At 40.9% G+C, this 15,699-nt stretch overlaps 1 protein-coding gene across 3 annotated transcripts in view; it reads right to left on the reverse strand.

The window, feature by feature from the left end:
• The window catches only part of col21a1 (collagen, type XXI, alpha 1), a 113,895-nt gene that overhangs the window by 43,466 nt on the left and 54,730 nt on the right, over positions 1 to 15,699 (reverse strand). For all 3 annotated transcript variants that reach the window (XM_061910344.1, XM_061910346.1, XM_061910345.1), the window contains 4 exons: positions 6,294 to 6,347; positions 6,177 to 6,230; positions 6,053 to 6,106; positions 5,641 to 5,694 (listed from right to left, as the gene is read on the reverse strand). In XM_061910344.1, coding sequence (XP_061766328.1) covers positions 5,641 to 5,694; positions 6,053 to 6,106; positions 6,177 to 6,230; positions 6,294 to 6,347 — 216 coding nt within the window. The remainder of the gene's footprint in view (positions 1 to 5,640; positions 5,695 to 6,052; positions 6,107 to 6,176; positions 6,231 to 6,293; positions 6,348 to 15,699) is intronic.

A 15,699-nucleotide genomic window follows, 5' to 3' on the forward strand; every position in this document is an offset into this window, starting at 1 on the left:
TTTTTACAAGTGTTTTAAAAGTATTGTTTGAACCAAATTCATGCAATATTTAGTTTTTAGTGCATGTAAACATACTACATGTGTGTATGATGTCCTGAATTTGGTGCTAAATAAAATAGATCAGTGGTTCTCAACCTTTTTTCAGTGATGTACCCACTGTGAAAATGTTTTAAATTCAAGTACCCCCTAATCAGAGCAAAGCATTTTTGTTTGAAAAAAAGAGATGAATAACTAAAATACAGCACTGAGTCATCAGTTTCTGATTTATTAAATTGTATAACAGTGCAAAATATTGCTCATTTGTAGTGGTCTTTCTTGAACTATTTGGAAAAAAAGATATAAAAATAACTAAAAACTTGTTGAAAAATAAACAAGTAATTCAATTATAAATAAAGATTTCTACACACAAAAGTAATCATCAACTTAAAGTGCCCTCTTTGGGGATTGTAATAGAGATCCATCTGGATTCATGAACTTGTTTCTAAACATTTCTTCACAAAAAGAGAAATCTTGAACATAAATATTTATGGAACATGTCCACAAAAAAATCTAGCTGTCAACACTGAATATTGCATTGTTGCATTTCTTTTCACAGTTTACGAATTTACATTGATATTTTGTTGAAGTGTCATTCAAAGAATACATTTGTAAAGAATTTTTGAATTGTTGCTAATTTTAGAATATTTTTTAAAAATCTCACGTACCCATTGGCATACCTTCAAGTACCCCCAGGGGTACGCGTACCCCCATTTGAGAACCACTGCAATAGATGATATAATGCAATGATTTATGTGCAGAATGTGCTGCTTCTTGCAAGAAGCAAATCAATTCACTTGGGATTATAAACAATGGCAGAATATAAGAGCAATAAAAACACACTAAACATTGTTGTGGTGTGTAGCACTAACACAAGCCCTGGAGAGAAGATTTATGTTGTTGTTGTTCTCTAACCAGATGAAGTATTCCAGATGCTTGAGAAGCCCCTGACAAAGAAGCTATAACATAAAAGCTATATTTGACAGGTTTAAAGACAATGATCAGATCTGTCAGTCAGACGGAGAAGACGACAGACCACGCAGGTCCATGGTGACGTGAAAGTGAAGAATTCCCTGATTGAGTCAAATCAAGACTACATTTATCTCGGTGGATGGCCTCTTTGTTCTTGTGTAAGTCGGGGGTTAAATGGCCTGTAGCCCTGTGGAGCAACTGAGTCATGTTTTATAGACCCATGCTAGACTTTGGACAAGACTTCTAATCATGAGCGGGGGGATTGTGGCCCAGTTGAAACACTTTTCTTCCTAAAACAGACTTGCCAAAGCAGCGCAGTTTTCCCTCGATTAGTCATTTCATGGCTTTCGATGAGAGACCTTCCTTCTCTGCCTTACGTAACAAGGTTATCCTGGGATACTTTACGGGGGAAATACCCCTACTTTTTTACATCGTCAGGGTTACTCTCCGTACTCATCTGTTTACCCGCAGCTGTCAAACGTTAAAAAATAATCCCTGCAGTAAATTATTACCAATACATTCTCAACTGAACCATGAATTGATTAACGTGGACTTAAACAAGTTGAAAAACTTATTCGGGTGTTACCATTTAGTGGTCAATTGTACGGAATATGTACTGAACTGTGCAATCTGCTAATAAAAGTTTCAATCAATCAATCAATCAAAGCTTTGATGGCATTAGCACTCTTGGCTATGTTATCAGCTACGGTACAGTAAACGTTACAGACAGAATGTCCATCGCAGGTTTTTATATCCTTGGAAATGCTTATTCAGAGTAGCATCACATTAATTTCAATGTTAAGTGAGCAAACATCCGCCCGGATAAGACTTTGAAGATTCTGTTTTTGCACCTAGAGCAGGTGTGTCAAACGTAAGGCTCGCAAACAGGTTTTATCTGGCCTGCGAGATGTGCTGTGTGCCGTGTTATACTAGAGGCAACACTTCCGTGTATGGACACAAAGTACTTACCGTGTTTTTCAGATTATAAATCGCTCCAGAGTATACGTCGCATCGGCCGAAAACGCTTAATAAAGAAGGAAAAAAACATATATACGTCGCACTGGAGTATAAGTCACATTTTTGGGGGATATTTATTTGACAAAATCCAACACCAAGAATAGACATTTGAAAGGCAATTTAAAATAAATAAAGAATAGTGAAAAACAGGGTGAATAAGTGTACGTTATATGACGCATAAATAACCAATTTTTACGGTAATGTGTTAATAAGTTCACACATAAGTCGCTCCGGAGTATATGTCGCACCCCCGGCCAGAGTATGAAAAAAACTGTGACTTACAGTCCGAAAAATACGTTACTTACGCTGTTTATGAGTGATAGTAATAATACAAAATGTGGATTGTCACGTTCATGCTTTGATTGTCAATGTTGTTGTTGCAACCTGTGACATTTATAAATATTTCTAAACAAAAAATGCTTTTGATAATCTGTACATTTCAAGTTGTCCTTATGACTGGGGGCACATTTTTTGGGCGCACATAAACATGCGGAAATAATATGTATCCCCTTCTAACTTGAGGCATGATTAATGAAATTAATCCAAATTCACGGGTTTTGTTGTAAATGATGCTACATATGAACAGAATAAACCACATGATGTTAGTACATCATTTGAGGAAAATGAGTAAATGACATTAATCACATCCTGTAATTTGATATTTTTGTTAATTTTATCTTCTGATAGACACCAATGGGAGCATTTTAAATCTCTGCCAGAATCTTTTCCTCCTATTTGACTGATGAACATTATCACATATAACGTTAAATGAAGATAAAATAATATTAACTGCAACATGTAAGTATAAAGCCCTATGATTTGAGCAGAATGTGCTTGGTCTATATTTAAACAAAAACATTTAAAGTTGCCTTTATTTTTAAGTTATCATGCCATGATTTTGCCAGTCTGGCAGTTTTGAGGATAGATTCTCCTCCATGTGGCCCCTAAACTAAAATGAGTGTGACACCCCAGACCTAGAGGCTGGGCTATTCATGTGATGGCTGTGGGGTGGCAAATCCAACCTGAGTTCAGTTCACAACTTGGGGGACAAGCATTTTTGTAGCAAATTCCTAAAAACCCTAGAGTTCTCCTGTTGTATAAAAGAACTTGGGCAATTGTAATAACATTGGCATTTACATCTTGGCGTTGACAGTCACTTTGCCAGCAAACATAAAACACTGGGTTCCAAACTTGTGATTTACATAACTGAGGCGTTCCACAAGGCACCCCTTTGAGTCCCCTTTTGACAATTACAATTTGTTTTGTCATAACATGATTTATGTAACAAAGGTTTGATTGATTGATTGAAACTTTTATTAGTAGATTGCACAGTACAGTACATATTCCGTACAATTGACCACTTAATGGTAACATTCGAATAAGTTTTTCAACTTGTTTAAGTCGGGGTCGACGTTAATCAATTCATGGTAGGTGTTGCTGTAACTTGTTTGCTACAGATGCAGTCTGTAGTCATATGTTCAACTTCCTTAGTTGTAATAATGGTGTTCCACAAGGTTCTGTTTTAGGTCATCTCTTTGATATCATTTGGGCTATTCAACTGGTGGTCCGCAAGTTCTTGCAAAGGACTGCAATTTTTGAGCCAGATTTTTCAAAAAACCCAACAGTGCTGTCATAGATAATTTTTGACTATATTTTTTACAGAAGGCCTTTAAAAACTGCAGAGCGCGCCTGTAATTCTGACCTAATAAAGAGACCAAAATCCAATGTCTACTTGTGAGGACGCTGCTTCCTCGGAATATAAAAAATAAGAATAATTTTTACGATCTGTTAGGCCAGGCCATTGTTTGTTTAGTTTTTGGGTGTTTTTCCAGTGTTTTTGGTTCACTTCCTTTCTTGTGCTCCTATTTTGTCCCAGTTCCTGTTCTGGTTGTATTTTCCCTGCACTACTGTCACACTGCTTTTTAGTGCTGTCTTCATCTCCTGGGGGTTGTTGGAGGAACTTTCACGGTTAGTAGCATTTTTGACTTCTTGTTTTTGCATTACTTGGTTGTTAATTTCTTTTCATGCACAGTTTCCCTGTGCCTGTCATGTGCATAATCCCTGTTGCATTCTACATTGGATTTTTGATTTTTGGACATTAAACACTCCTTAAAGGGGAACATTATCACAATTTCAGAAGGGTTAAAACCAATTAAAATCAGTTCCCGGTGGCTTATTTTATTTTTCGAAGTTTTTTTCAAAATTTTACCCATTATGGAATATCCCGAAAAAAGGCTTTAAAGTGCCTGATTTTCGCTATCTGTAAATCCACCCGTCTATTTTCCTGTGACGTCACATAGTGACGCCAATACAAAAAAAATGGCGTACAGAACAGCAATATATAGTAACATTAGCTCGGAGTCAGACTCGGATTTCAGCGGCTTAAGCGATTACGCATGTATTGAAACGGATGGTTGGAGTGTGGAGGCAGATAGCGAAAACGAAATTGAAGAAGAAACTGAAGCTATTGTGCGAATAGCTATTGAAGCTATTCGGTGATCGCCTTCTAACCAACGATTGCATCTTTTGACCACTGGAGCAACTTAAATCCGTCGATTGGTAAGTGTTTGTTTGACATTAAATGTGGGTGGAGGGAAAGGCTGGATGCAAATATAGCTACAAATGTACATACAGCTAGCCTAAATAGCATGTTAGCATTGATTAGCTGGCAGTCATGCAGTGACCAAATATGTCTGATTAGCACATAAGTCATTAACATCAACAAAACTCACCTTTGTGATTTCGTTGACTTTATCGTTGGATATGCATCTGCTTTGAGTGTCGCAGGATATCCACACATCACTGTCGTAGCATAGCAACAAACGAGGGACTTTGGCATCTTTTGACCATTGGTGTACTTGAATCCGTCGATTGGTATGTGTTTATTTTGCATTAAATGTGGGTGGAGGGAAAGGCTGAATGCAAATATAGCTACAAATGAGGCATAACGATGCAATATGTACATACGGCTAGCCTAAATAGCATGTTAGCATCGATTAGCATGCCGTGCTAATCGATGCACACTCCACGTAAGTCAACTTGAATCCGTCCCTGATTGTGTTGTTACACCCTCCGACAACACACCGACGAGGCATGATGTCTCCAAGGTACGGAAAACAGTCGAAAAAACGGAAAATAACAGAGCTGATTTGACTTGTGTGTGTAATGTGTTTGAGAAAATGGCGGATTGCTTCCCATTGTAACGTCACGGGTGAAAGGTCATCGCTCCGACAGCGAACAATTGAAAGGCGTTTTAATCGCCAAATTCACCCTTTTAGAGTTCGAAAATCGATTAAAAAAACATATGGTCTTTTTTCCGCAACATCAAGGTATATATTGACGCTTACATAGGTCTGGTGATAATGTTCCCCTTTAACCTGCAAGGTGCCTGCTGTCTTCTGCCTAATGAGGTCAGGACCACCACTACGAAGCGCGCATATAACAATAGTGAAGGGAGAAGTCAGGCTCAAATATGGCCCCCCAAAAGGTTTAGTTGAATAGCCCTGCAACATTTGATGTATTCTGGTCATGAGTTGAATAAGTTTGGGAATCCCTGTGCTACGGTAAATGAAAAGAATATCCCACAAAACCGCAAAAGCTGCAGTAATGACTCACTGGATGCCCGGCCCTTCCATCAGCACCAGGGATACCACTGGCCCCAGTTTCTCCCTACAATGGAAGAAAAAATGTTGATGAATAACAGCTGATGAACAATGCCTAAAGGAGACACACAAAAAGCATTTGCACATCATAATAACATGGAGTTGGACGGTTCTGACACTAAAGATGAACTTGTTTACATTCAATTGACCTCATTGAGTCATATGGTTTGATTTTAGATTATTCACAGTTGTAAACTGGCTCTAACTTGGAGAAAAGTTCTTGCCAGATCTGGAGGACTACATCAATAACTGCCAATTCTCAATGACTAAACTTTTGGGAACATAAAAGTCTTCTAGGAACACACACTTTGCCAAACAGCCTTTTCATCTCTTATTAATCTGTGCACTGTATAAATAAACAGGACCTTTTGACCAAGTTGCCCAGGAGGTCCGTCCTTTCCGTCTCTGCCAGGTAGGCCCTGTGAAGACAGCATCAGCGTTTAACAGTGGCTGTATGATTTATAATATGTGTTTATTATCAATACATACAGTTTCTCCTCTATAGCCTGAAGGCCCGGGAGGTCCCATACTCCCTTTCTGTCCCTGTAGGAGACATCCAGTGTGAACAACTGCATTCAAAGACTGGATTAATGTCAACTCCCTCACCATTTGTCCATCTTCACCCGGCATCCCTGCTCGTCCTGGTAAACCCACTGGGCCCTGGAGGGTAGTCAAAAAGTAGATACATTATGACGAGGAATCCCTATTGAATTTCTTAGGCTGGCCGCTGATTCCACTTTTGTTGGAGGAAACCTCAACCAGAGAATGCTTTAATGGAGTGAGACCGTTACTGCTAGCTGCACTGGCAATGATGTGTATAATTGAATTAATCCAATGATGCCTATTATTCATCCTTCATACAGCTAAAGAAAGGAGAGAGGCAATAGTATGGATTTCTTTTTTTTTTTTGTCCTGTCCAGCTTCTCAGGCAAATCATATAGTTGATGTAAATTCCCATATCGGCTGTTCAGATTTACATTACAAAAGAGAAGTGTAGGATACTTCTCTTGTTGCCTTATTTGAATTTGACTTTATTAAATGTTTTTACATTATCATTTGGTGCAGCCGGGCTGGAGCAGGAGGGGATAGAAAGAGAAAAAAAGGAAGACAGAGGGGGAAATTGTGGGGATAATAGGGGGATTAGACAGAGAGACAAAAACAACAACAGCAAACACAACAATAACAGCAAAAACAATAACAACAACACCAGCACATACGATATGTACAAATATGATCGTAGTGATAGCAAAGAAGCAGTTGGTGAAATAAATAATATAGAAATAACAATGAGGATTTTTACACTACAACTGGAGCAATAAAAATACCAATAGAAAAAGCGCTATTGATCATGAACAATACCAATAGTTTACCTCTATTATCAACAATACTGTTGTTCAAATGCAACAATACGTATACATAATGATAACTAGAGAGATAAAAAAAAAAGGAATACCGAAAGATGGAGGGGAAGAGAGAGAGGCAACCTATATTAATCTTGTAGATTGTTACAGTAAGAATGGGTTAAGCTTTGTCAGTGTGCCATGTGTTATCCAGTTTACCCTAGGGCAACAACGTTGCTATATGTTTGATGAAACGTGATTATGTGCATGAGTGTATGTATGTATATGTACTTGTATATGAACAGAATGTGTATATGAATGTTTGTACAGTAAATGTATATGTACAGTATATGTATGTTTGTACAGTGGATGTATATGTACAGTATGTGTATATTTGTACCCTGAATGTGCGTGTAGATGGACTAACTTGGAGTATGTAGGTATGTACTGTATTTGTGTATGGATGTGGGAGCATAGGTACCTATGTATGTATGTTTGTATGTATGAATAACGGTGTGTGTGTGTGTGAGTATATGTGTGTTTGTATGTACAATGTATTTGACTCCCAGTGTGCGTGGGAGCCAGAGTACAGACCCAGCCGCCCAGAGAGCCCAACCCAAACAGCAGGTGTGGCGCCCAGGGAACCAGGGACCAACAACCCCACGCAGCCAGGCCGACCAGCGACGGGAACCCCAGAGCCCGGCCCACCGCGCCGCCCGGAAGAGGCAGCAGCAGGCCGCACAGACGCGCCCAGCAGAGGACAGGGCACGAAAAAAGCAGTGGACAGCCAGACCCCAAGCCAGCGAGAGACAACCCCCCACACGGCCAGTGGTTCTTAATCTGGGTTCGATCGAACCCTAGGGGTTCAGTGAGTTGGCCTCAGGGGTTCGGTGGAGCCTCAGCTGTGGAGGTCAAGACACACCCGACTCATCGTGTAAATAAAAACTTCTCCCTATCAGGGTGATATGGGTACCCTCAAACAATCTTCCATCTGATTTACAGGTGTGTAATTAGTTTAGATTAGATAGATTAGATTAGGTAGTACTTTATTCATTCCGTCAGGAGAGTTCCTTCAGGAAAATTAAAATTTTCAGCACAATCCCATTCAAGATCAGACACACATTACAGGGAGGGGGGGGAATAGAAGATTAAAATGAAATTTAAAAAAATCGGTCTTAGCCTGGCTCTTGGAGAGGGGGTGCAGACTGAGGCCAAGGGAAAAAAAACAACAACAACTCATAGCCATAGTACACATCCCTCTTCCATGTGTGTAAGAGGGAAACACCAAAGAACACATAGGACATTAAAGACATTAAAGCAGCAGATACAAGCAGACACTTCTACATACAGCTATGAATAAAAAGTAAAGGAAACATATACACTGTGGTGGCCTCTGCGGTGATCCACGCCATCGTCTGCTGGGGTGGAGGGAGCATGGCCAGAGACAGGAGCAGACCCAACAAAGCAACCAACAAGTTGTGAGTTCATGCACTGTGTTGGTTTTGTTCTTTGAACAAGGTGATGTTCATTCGCGGTTCATTTGTTGCACCAGTAAAAAAAACATAACTTTGTCTTGAATTTGAAAAAAAAAAAAATTAATTTTTCAGTAAAGAAGGGTTCGGTGAATGCGCGTATGAAACTGGTGGGGTTTGGTACCTCCAACAAGGTTAAGAACCACTGTATTAGGCTGTTGGTATCAAAAGAGTGCACCAGTTTTTTAAGTCTTAATGGTGAATATCTTAATGTGAATATTATTCTAACTGACTGTGTTGTTTAGTGACCATGTAGCATCTGCTGATATAAAAGCAGATCAATCACCCTATATTGCAATTGCCTAACGCTTCAGTCCACAGTTTGACGGGTATAAAATAGCTGCACTGCAGTCTCCGTGTTGCCTTTGGACTTACTGTATATCCATGAACTTGTTTTCGATCGACACAGACCTTCTGCCAGGAAAACAAACTTTCAACCCTTGGATTCGCTATAAGAACAACTGGCAATGTGGCACATGCTGCAGAATTAATTCCATGCGGCAGCAACGGTAGTCATCCATATATCATGGAAAATCCCCAGAAATCCGCTCAGCTTGTCATGATGGGGTTTCAAAAAGATTACTTTTATTGCTTTTTCAAAGCCAATACAATATAAGTACAAGACTATATAACATGAAATGGGACAGCTAGTGTAACTCTTCTTGATCACTAGCAGGCCTGGCCCTGAGCTGACCATGTCACTGAAGTCATAAAAAATGCAAATATAACCGGAATTCCACGGTTGTAGAAGACACCAATGTGTCCCATGGGGCATCTTCAACATTTTATTATGCATCCGGCGAGTGTCATTGCTTCATCTACTGACTTAATGACAATTCCTACACCTTTCCACCCTGGCCTTTACTGAGATTTCAGCCATACTGTTTAAAACAGTGGTTCTCCAATGGGGGTACGCGTACCCCTGGGGATACTTGAAGGTATACCAAGGGGTACGTGAGATTTTTTTTAAATATTCTGAAAATAGCAACAATTCAAAAATCCTTTATAAATATATTTATTCAATCAATCAATGTTTATTTATATAGCCTCGGTAGGGCCCACATAAGGGCAAGGAAAACTTACACCCAGTTGGACGTCGGTGACAAATGACTATGAGAAACCTTGGAGAGGACCGCATATGTGGGCAACACATATGCAGTGTCTAACGTTGAGCTGATGCTATGTGTTTGCGGCACTTCCTCGTTTGCATTTCATCCATCCATCTTCTTCCGCTTATCCGAGGTCAGGTCGCGGGGGCAACAGCCTAAGCAGGGAAACCCAGACTTCCCTTTCCCCAGCCACTTCGTCTAGCTCTTCCCGGGGGATCCCGAGGCGTTCCCAGGCCAGCCGGGATACATAGTCTTCCCAACGTGTCCTGGGTCTTCCCCGTGGCCTCCTACCGGTTGGACGTGCCCTAAACACCTCCCTAGGGAGGCGTTCGGGTGGAATCCTGACCAGATGCCCGAACCACCTCATCTGGCTCCTCTCGATGTGGAGGAGCAGCGGCTTTACTTTGAGTTCCTCCCGGATGGCAGAGCTTCTCACCCTATCTCTAAGGGAGAGCCCCGCCACACGGCGGAGGAAACTCATTTTGGCCGCTTGTACCCGTGATCTTATCCTTTCGGTCATGACCCAAAGCTCATGACCATAGGTGAGGATGGGAACGTAGATCGACCGGTAAATTGAGAGCTTCGCCTACCGGCTCAGCTCCTTCTTCACCACAACGGATCGGTACAACGTCCGCATTACTGAAGACGTTTGCATTTCGAAGTGCAAAAATGCCCTGTTGTGCAACATGGTGCTGCTCCACCCGCGAGAAATGTGGAAGGCTTTTACGCTGCTGCAGGAATGGAACAGCAAAGTGCGTCGAATAAGGCCGCAAAGTTATACTTTCACCAAATAAAAGCATGTTTTCATTGTAGGTTTGTGAGTTGGAGTATGATTAGGCCTATATAAATATACATACAGACATTATTTTGATTTATTTCGTCAGAAATAATAACATCAAAACAACAGCAATTGCATGCATCCGAGCAAGGCCGCACACGTCCTTGGCAGCAGTCACGGTTCCTGTTGTTTATTTGGCCATATATCTTTATACGCGACTCTGGGCCAGGGCTTTGGAAAGATTAGAAAAAAAGAATCATTTGATTTAAATCTGTCACTTCTAAAATATGACGTTCAGATACGATCAATGTTGCTGTCAAAATGAATAATAAGGTTGTTGGGAGTCAAATTAGGAATGTGTGACACAACCTGCACCTCCCTGTAAAGTCAGGAATGGTTCATTCCTTCTGGTAGCAGAAAACCCAGCATGAACACTTAACTGTCATCACATCATCAACTCTCACATTCATGCATTCACACACAGGAGCAACATATAGGAACCGGGATGACGTGATAGAAGAAAGGTAAAAATATGGTAAATCTGTTTGTGACGTCGGACAAAGTTTGCATCGCATAGCAACTTAACTGTGGTGTGTTAAAGGAACCTTTATTAAAGTTCAACACAAATTTGGGGCTAGTTTTTTTTAAGACAGAAGAGGCTTAACCATACTTGCCAACCCTCACGGATATTCCAGGAGACTCCCGGAATTCAGCGCCTCTCCCGAAAACCTCCCGGAAGAATTTTCTCCCGAAAATCTCCTGAAATTCAGCTGGAGCTGGAGGCCACGCCCCCCCCAGCACAAACATGCACAGTTCGAAGCTTGAAAAGGAGGATTGCAGGCGGATCTGACGGCATTTAAAGTCATTTTTAAAAACGACCACTAATCCTCCTCCTTAAAGAGAATTAAAGTAGGAACACTACGAGGCAGAAGTTCATTAAGAGGGGCGGACTCACCGGCTTTCAGCCATGTTTCCGTCACACAAAGGAAGTCAAGTCCGCCGCCCTCGGGAAGTGAAGAAATCCTTTAGGATAAACGTTTTGTTTGTCAAAGATCTTGCGTTCATAAGACCGAGCCTGGCTGGGGCCAGCACGTCCAAGGGCGCAGCTAATCCAGGTCGGGCCCGACACAGAGCTGACAGCGAGAGACGCCAGGCCAAAGCACATACTGGCGCCATCTTCTGGAAACTCGGAAGTGACGTTAATCAAATAGTGAAAAGGTAAGAGTTGTTGTTTTTTAGTACCCAGCAAGCACAGTACAGTTAGTAGAACAATGTGCTTTTATTACTGTGTATTTGATAAGTGCCGTCTGAAATTCAACTATTTATTTTATTTATATATATAATAAAATAAATATATATAGCTAGAATTCACTGAAAGTTAAGTATTATATATATATTAATTACAGCCAATATAAAGATATTGGCTGTAAGTATACTCTCCTCTTAACCACACCCCCACCCCCACCACGCCTCCGCCCCACCACCCACCTCCCGAAATCGGAGGTCTCAAGGTTGGCAAGTATGGGCTTAACCCGCAGTAAATGCACTAATTATAATTACAATAATGATGGAATAAATCAATGATAACATTAGTATACTGAGTGTGTGAATGTAGTGTGGTGACATTAAAGAGGACCTTCAAAGAATGTCGTCATTTCTGAGATACAAAGTTGGCTACTCGGTTTAAAAAATGTCAAAGCATCGTATCATAAAATTCATGCATTTTGGCGTGAGCTTGCACGCAGTTTTGGATGCCGCCGTAGGCGTGGTTTTGCAAATGACTACATCATTACGTCACAGTGTGGTGAAAGCACTTATTCAGACATTAAGTCAAGCTCTCAGTTTGAAGGGGACTATCTCCTCCCCCTTTGCTTTAGGCTCTGAGGAAACACGAAATTAAAGTAGGCTAAAATGTAATTTTCATATAATCTTAGTATATGCATATTAACACTGATGTAAAACATGCAATGAAATAAATGTTGTTTTTTACCAATTGGAGAGTGTGTAAATGGTAAATGGGTTGTACTTGTATAGCACATTTCTACCATTTTAGGAACTCCAAGCGCTTTGAGACTATTTCCACAATAACCCATTCCCACACACATTCACACATTGATGGCGGGAGCTGCCATGCAAGACGCTAACCAGGTCCCATCAGGAGCAAGGGTGAAGTGTCTTGCTCAAGGACACAACGGCTGTGACTAGGATGGTAGAAGGTGGGGATTGAACCAGTAACCCTCAGATTTCTGGCACGGCCACTCTCCCAACTTCGCCGCGCCGTTTAGTGTACCTAATGAACTCTGTGAATCCATATCAAATGTATGCAGGTTATTTTCGACCATGTCTGGAAAAATAATAGCGGCGACCACTTCAAGATATATATTTAAACAGCGTTCATTTAGAAAATATAGATTATGACACTTTTGGCAAGGGTTGGGTTCAGTTTCATTTGCAATCTGGGGATGCCTCCAGAAAAATCTTTGAAGACAGACTAAAAATGCATGGGATAAAAGTGACTGCAGCACAATGTATGCAACATTTTTACCAATGCATATCCGATACATATTATAGAGACCAGAAGTCTGCAACATTTACTGTCAAAAGATACCAGTTGCTACCTCTTCAAGCACCTGCCGCCTCTCATTCTTCTGTGCGCTCCACTCAGTTCGCCTCTGGACACGCCCACGGGCGTTCCTCTGTTGCCGCAATCTATGATCAACACACCTGATGCTGATGAGGCTCCGCTCTTCTTAAGCCAGCGCAACCTGCGTTCCAGTGCCAGAACGTACCTACCTGTATTGTACAGTAAGCCCACATGTCTGTAGCTCCTTGTTCATGTGCCCATTTGCTCTCTGTTTCCCCTCTGTGCTCATCATGTCTTGTCCTGTGTCGTCATCCAGCAGCCCTTCGTCTTCCCCTAGTTTCGAGCAGTGTGTCTCGTCTCCCTGGATCCCCTTTGGACTCTCTGCTGCCTTCCTGGATCTCGACCTCCCGCCTGCCTTCGGACAACAACGCCTCGCTCCAGCCCCTGACCTCCTACCTGTCCTTGGATCGTCGAACCTGCTTTGCCCCTTCTGGACTTCTGCCTCCTCCTCAATACGCACCTTCAACACCTCCCGGCATACTTGCCAACCTTGAGACCTCTGATTTTCGGGAGGTGGGGGGTGGGAGGGCGTAGTTGGGGGTGGGGCGGAGGCGTGGTCGGGGCGGGGGCGTGGTTACAATTTACAGCCAATTCACCAACTCGAGTACTTCAGATATATATTGACTTTCAGTGAATTCTAGCTATATATATTTATTGTATTATATATATAAATAAAATAAATAGTTGAATTTCATACGGCACCTATCAAATACGTGGGCTTCAGGAATCAGAACAGACTCCCTCACTTGCCGTCAGGTGCGCAACACCACGTAAATCGTTGGCCAATCAAAAAGCAACCCCATAACACTATAGCCAACATTCACCAGGAGATGGCAACAGACAACATAGAACCACTCTATTACAGACGGCGTCCCCATGGCTGTAACTTCCTCGTTCTTCTGCTTCGTCTCCTTGTGTGTGCAGTTTTTTATTAAAATCCGTAGATGTTGTAACGTGATTGGGCAGGCAAGCTGTTTATATAACAGGAAAGCGGACGTGAAAACGGGCAGTCCCCACTCATGTCCGCATGGAGCTGTAGGGGGCGTGGCCTCCAGCTCCGGCTGAATTTCGGGAGAAAATTTCTTCCAGGAGGTCTTTGGGAGAGGCGCTGAATTTTGGGAGTCTCCCGGAAAATCCGGGACGGTTGGCAAGTATGCCTCCCGGTAACATTCAACATATAATCGCTTCACATAGTCGCACCACACGTATTTGGATTACTTACACAAGTCATTCTATTATAATAATAAACACGCCCAAAGCTAAGCGACGTCCCTGACTCAGTGCCGTCTCCTTCTCCACTGTATCATTACATCTACAACTAAAACAAAATATAATAGAGCCGCAAAAAGTAACACAGTTTAGAAAAACCTTAAAAGTTCTAATCTTTTTTCTTTTTATTCTATAGGAAAGGCAATCAGACCTTGTGAAACTAAACTCTTTTTCCTTTTCTTTTTTCGGCAAGTATTCCTGGTTAGCTTACCCAAGGGGTTGCAAACTCCAGAAGATGAACCAAACACACATGCTTCCAGTCTGTTTTACTTGCCTATAGAACCCTTCCTGGAAATGCAAACTTTAATCACTGTGGGTTTGAAAAAAAATTTGAGGGGAGCCACAACAAGGAGGCAGAAGAGCCACATGTGGCTCCAAACTTTAAGTCGTCCATTGGGCATACTCTGAAGTTCGCCCACACAGACGGTAAAATCCTATTTGAAAAATTGAAAAATCCTATTTGGCTCGTTTGGAGTGTGTTCACAATTATTAAATACATTTCAAACATTTCAGTCACTGCTGGTGATCAGGAAGTTTAGATTTACAGGTACTGGAATTGGTTATGCTTTTGAAAATTTGTTGGCAATCTTTTTGCGTTACATTTGAGTGTGTTCTTTTTTGGGACAGTGGAGGGAGAAAATGGGCAACAGACTAAACAAAACTAGTACAATTTATATTGGGCATATTTTCTCCCCATTTGTATTGTAGTGCAGACTTTGTATGCAGATTTTCTTAAATATTGTCATTGCATTTTTATAAACTTTTTATTCCTCTTACTTACAATTTACTTAACTTTTCCCGATCATTTATGTAGTTTGTTTTATAACAAAATTGACATTAGTCCTGCCAAATTTGCCTCTTAATTGATTACTGACAATATGTCCATGTACAGTAAGTTTCAAGTATTAATGTTTATAATACCAATAGGTTGTGGGGGTCAATACAGCCAAGAAACAACATTTAGAGCAGTGGTTCTCAAATGGGGGTACGCGTACCCCTGGGGGTACTTGAAGGTATGCCAAAGGGTAAGTGAGATTTTTTTTAAATATCCTAAAAATAGCAATTATTCAAAAATCCTTTATAAATATATTTATAGAATAATACTTCAACAAAATATTAATGTAAGTTCATAAACTGTGAAAAAAAATACAACAATGCAATATGCAGTGTTGACAAGCTAGATTTTTTGTGGACATGTTCCATAAATATTGATGTTAAAGATTTGTTTTTTTTTGTGAAGAAATGTTTAGAATTAAGTTCATGAATCCAGATGGATCTCTATTACAATCCCCAAAGAGGGCACTTTAAGTTGATGATTACTTTTATGTGTAGAAATCTTT

The sequence above is a fragment of the Nerophis ophidion genome, linkage group LG09 (genome assembly GCF_033978795.1).
Source record: "Nerophis ophidion isolate RoL-2023_Sa linkage group LG09, RoL_Noph_v1.0, whole genome shotgun sequence".
Lineage (NCBI taxonomy): Eukaryota > Metazoa > Chordata > Actinopteri > Syngnathiformes > Syngnathidae > Nerophis > Nerophis ophidion.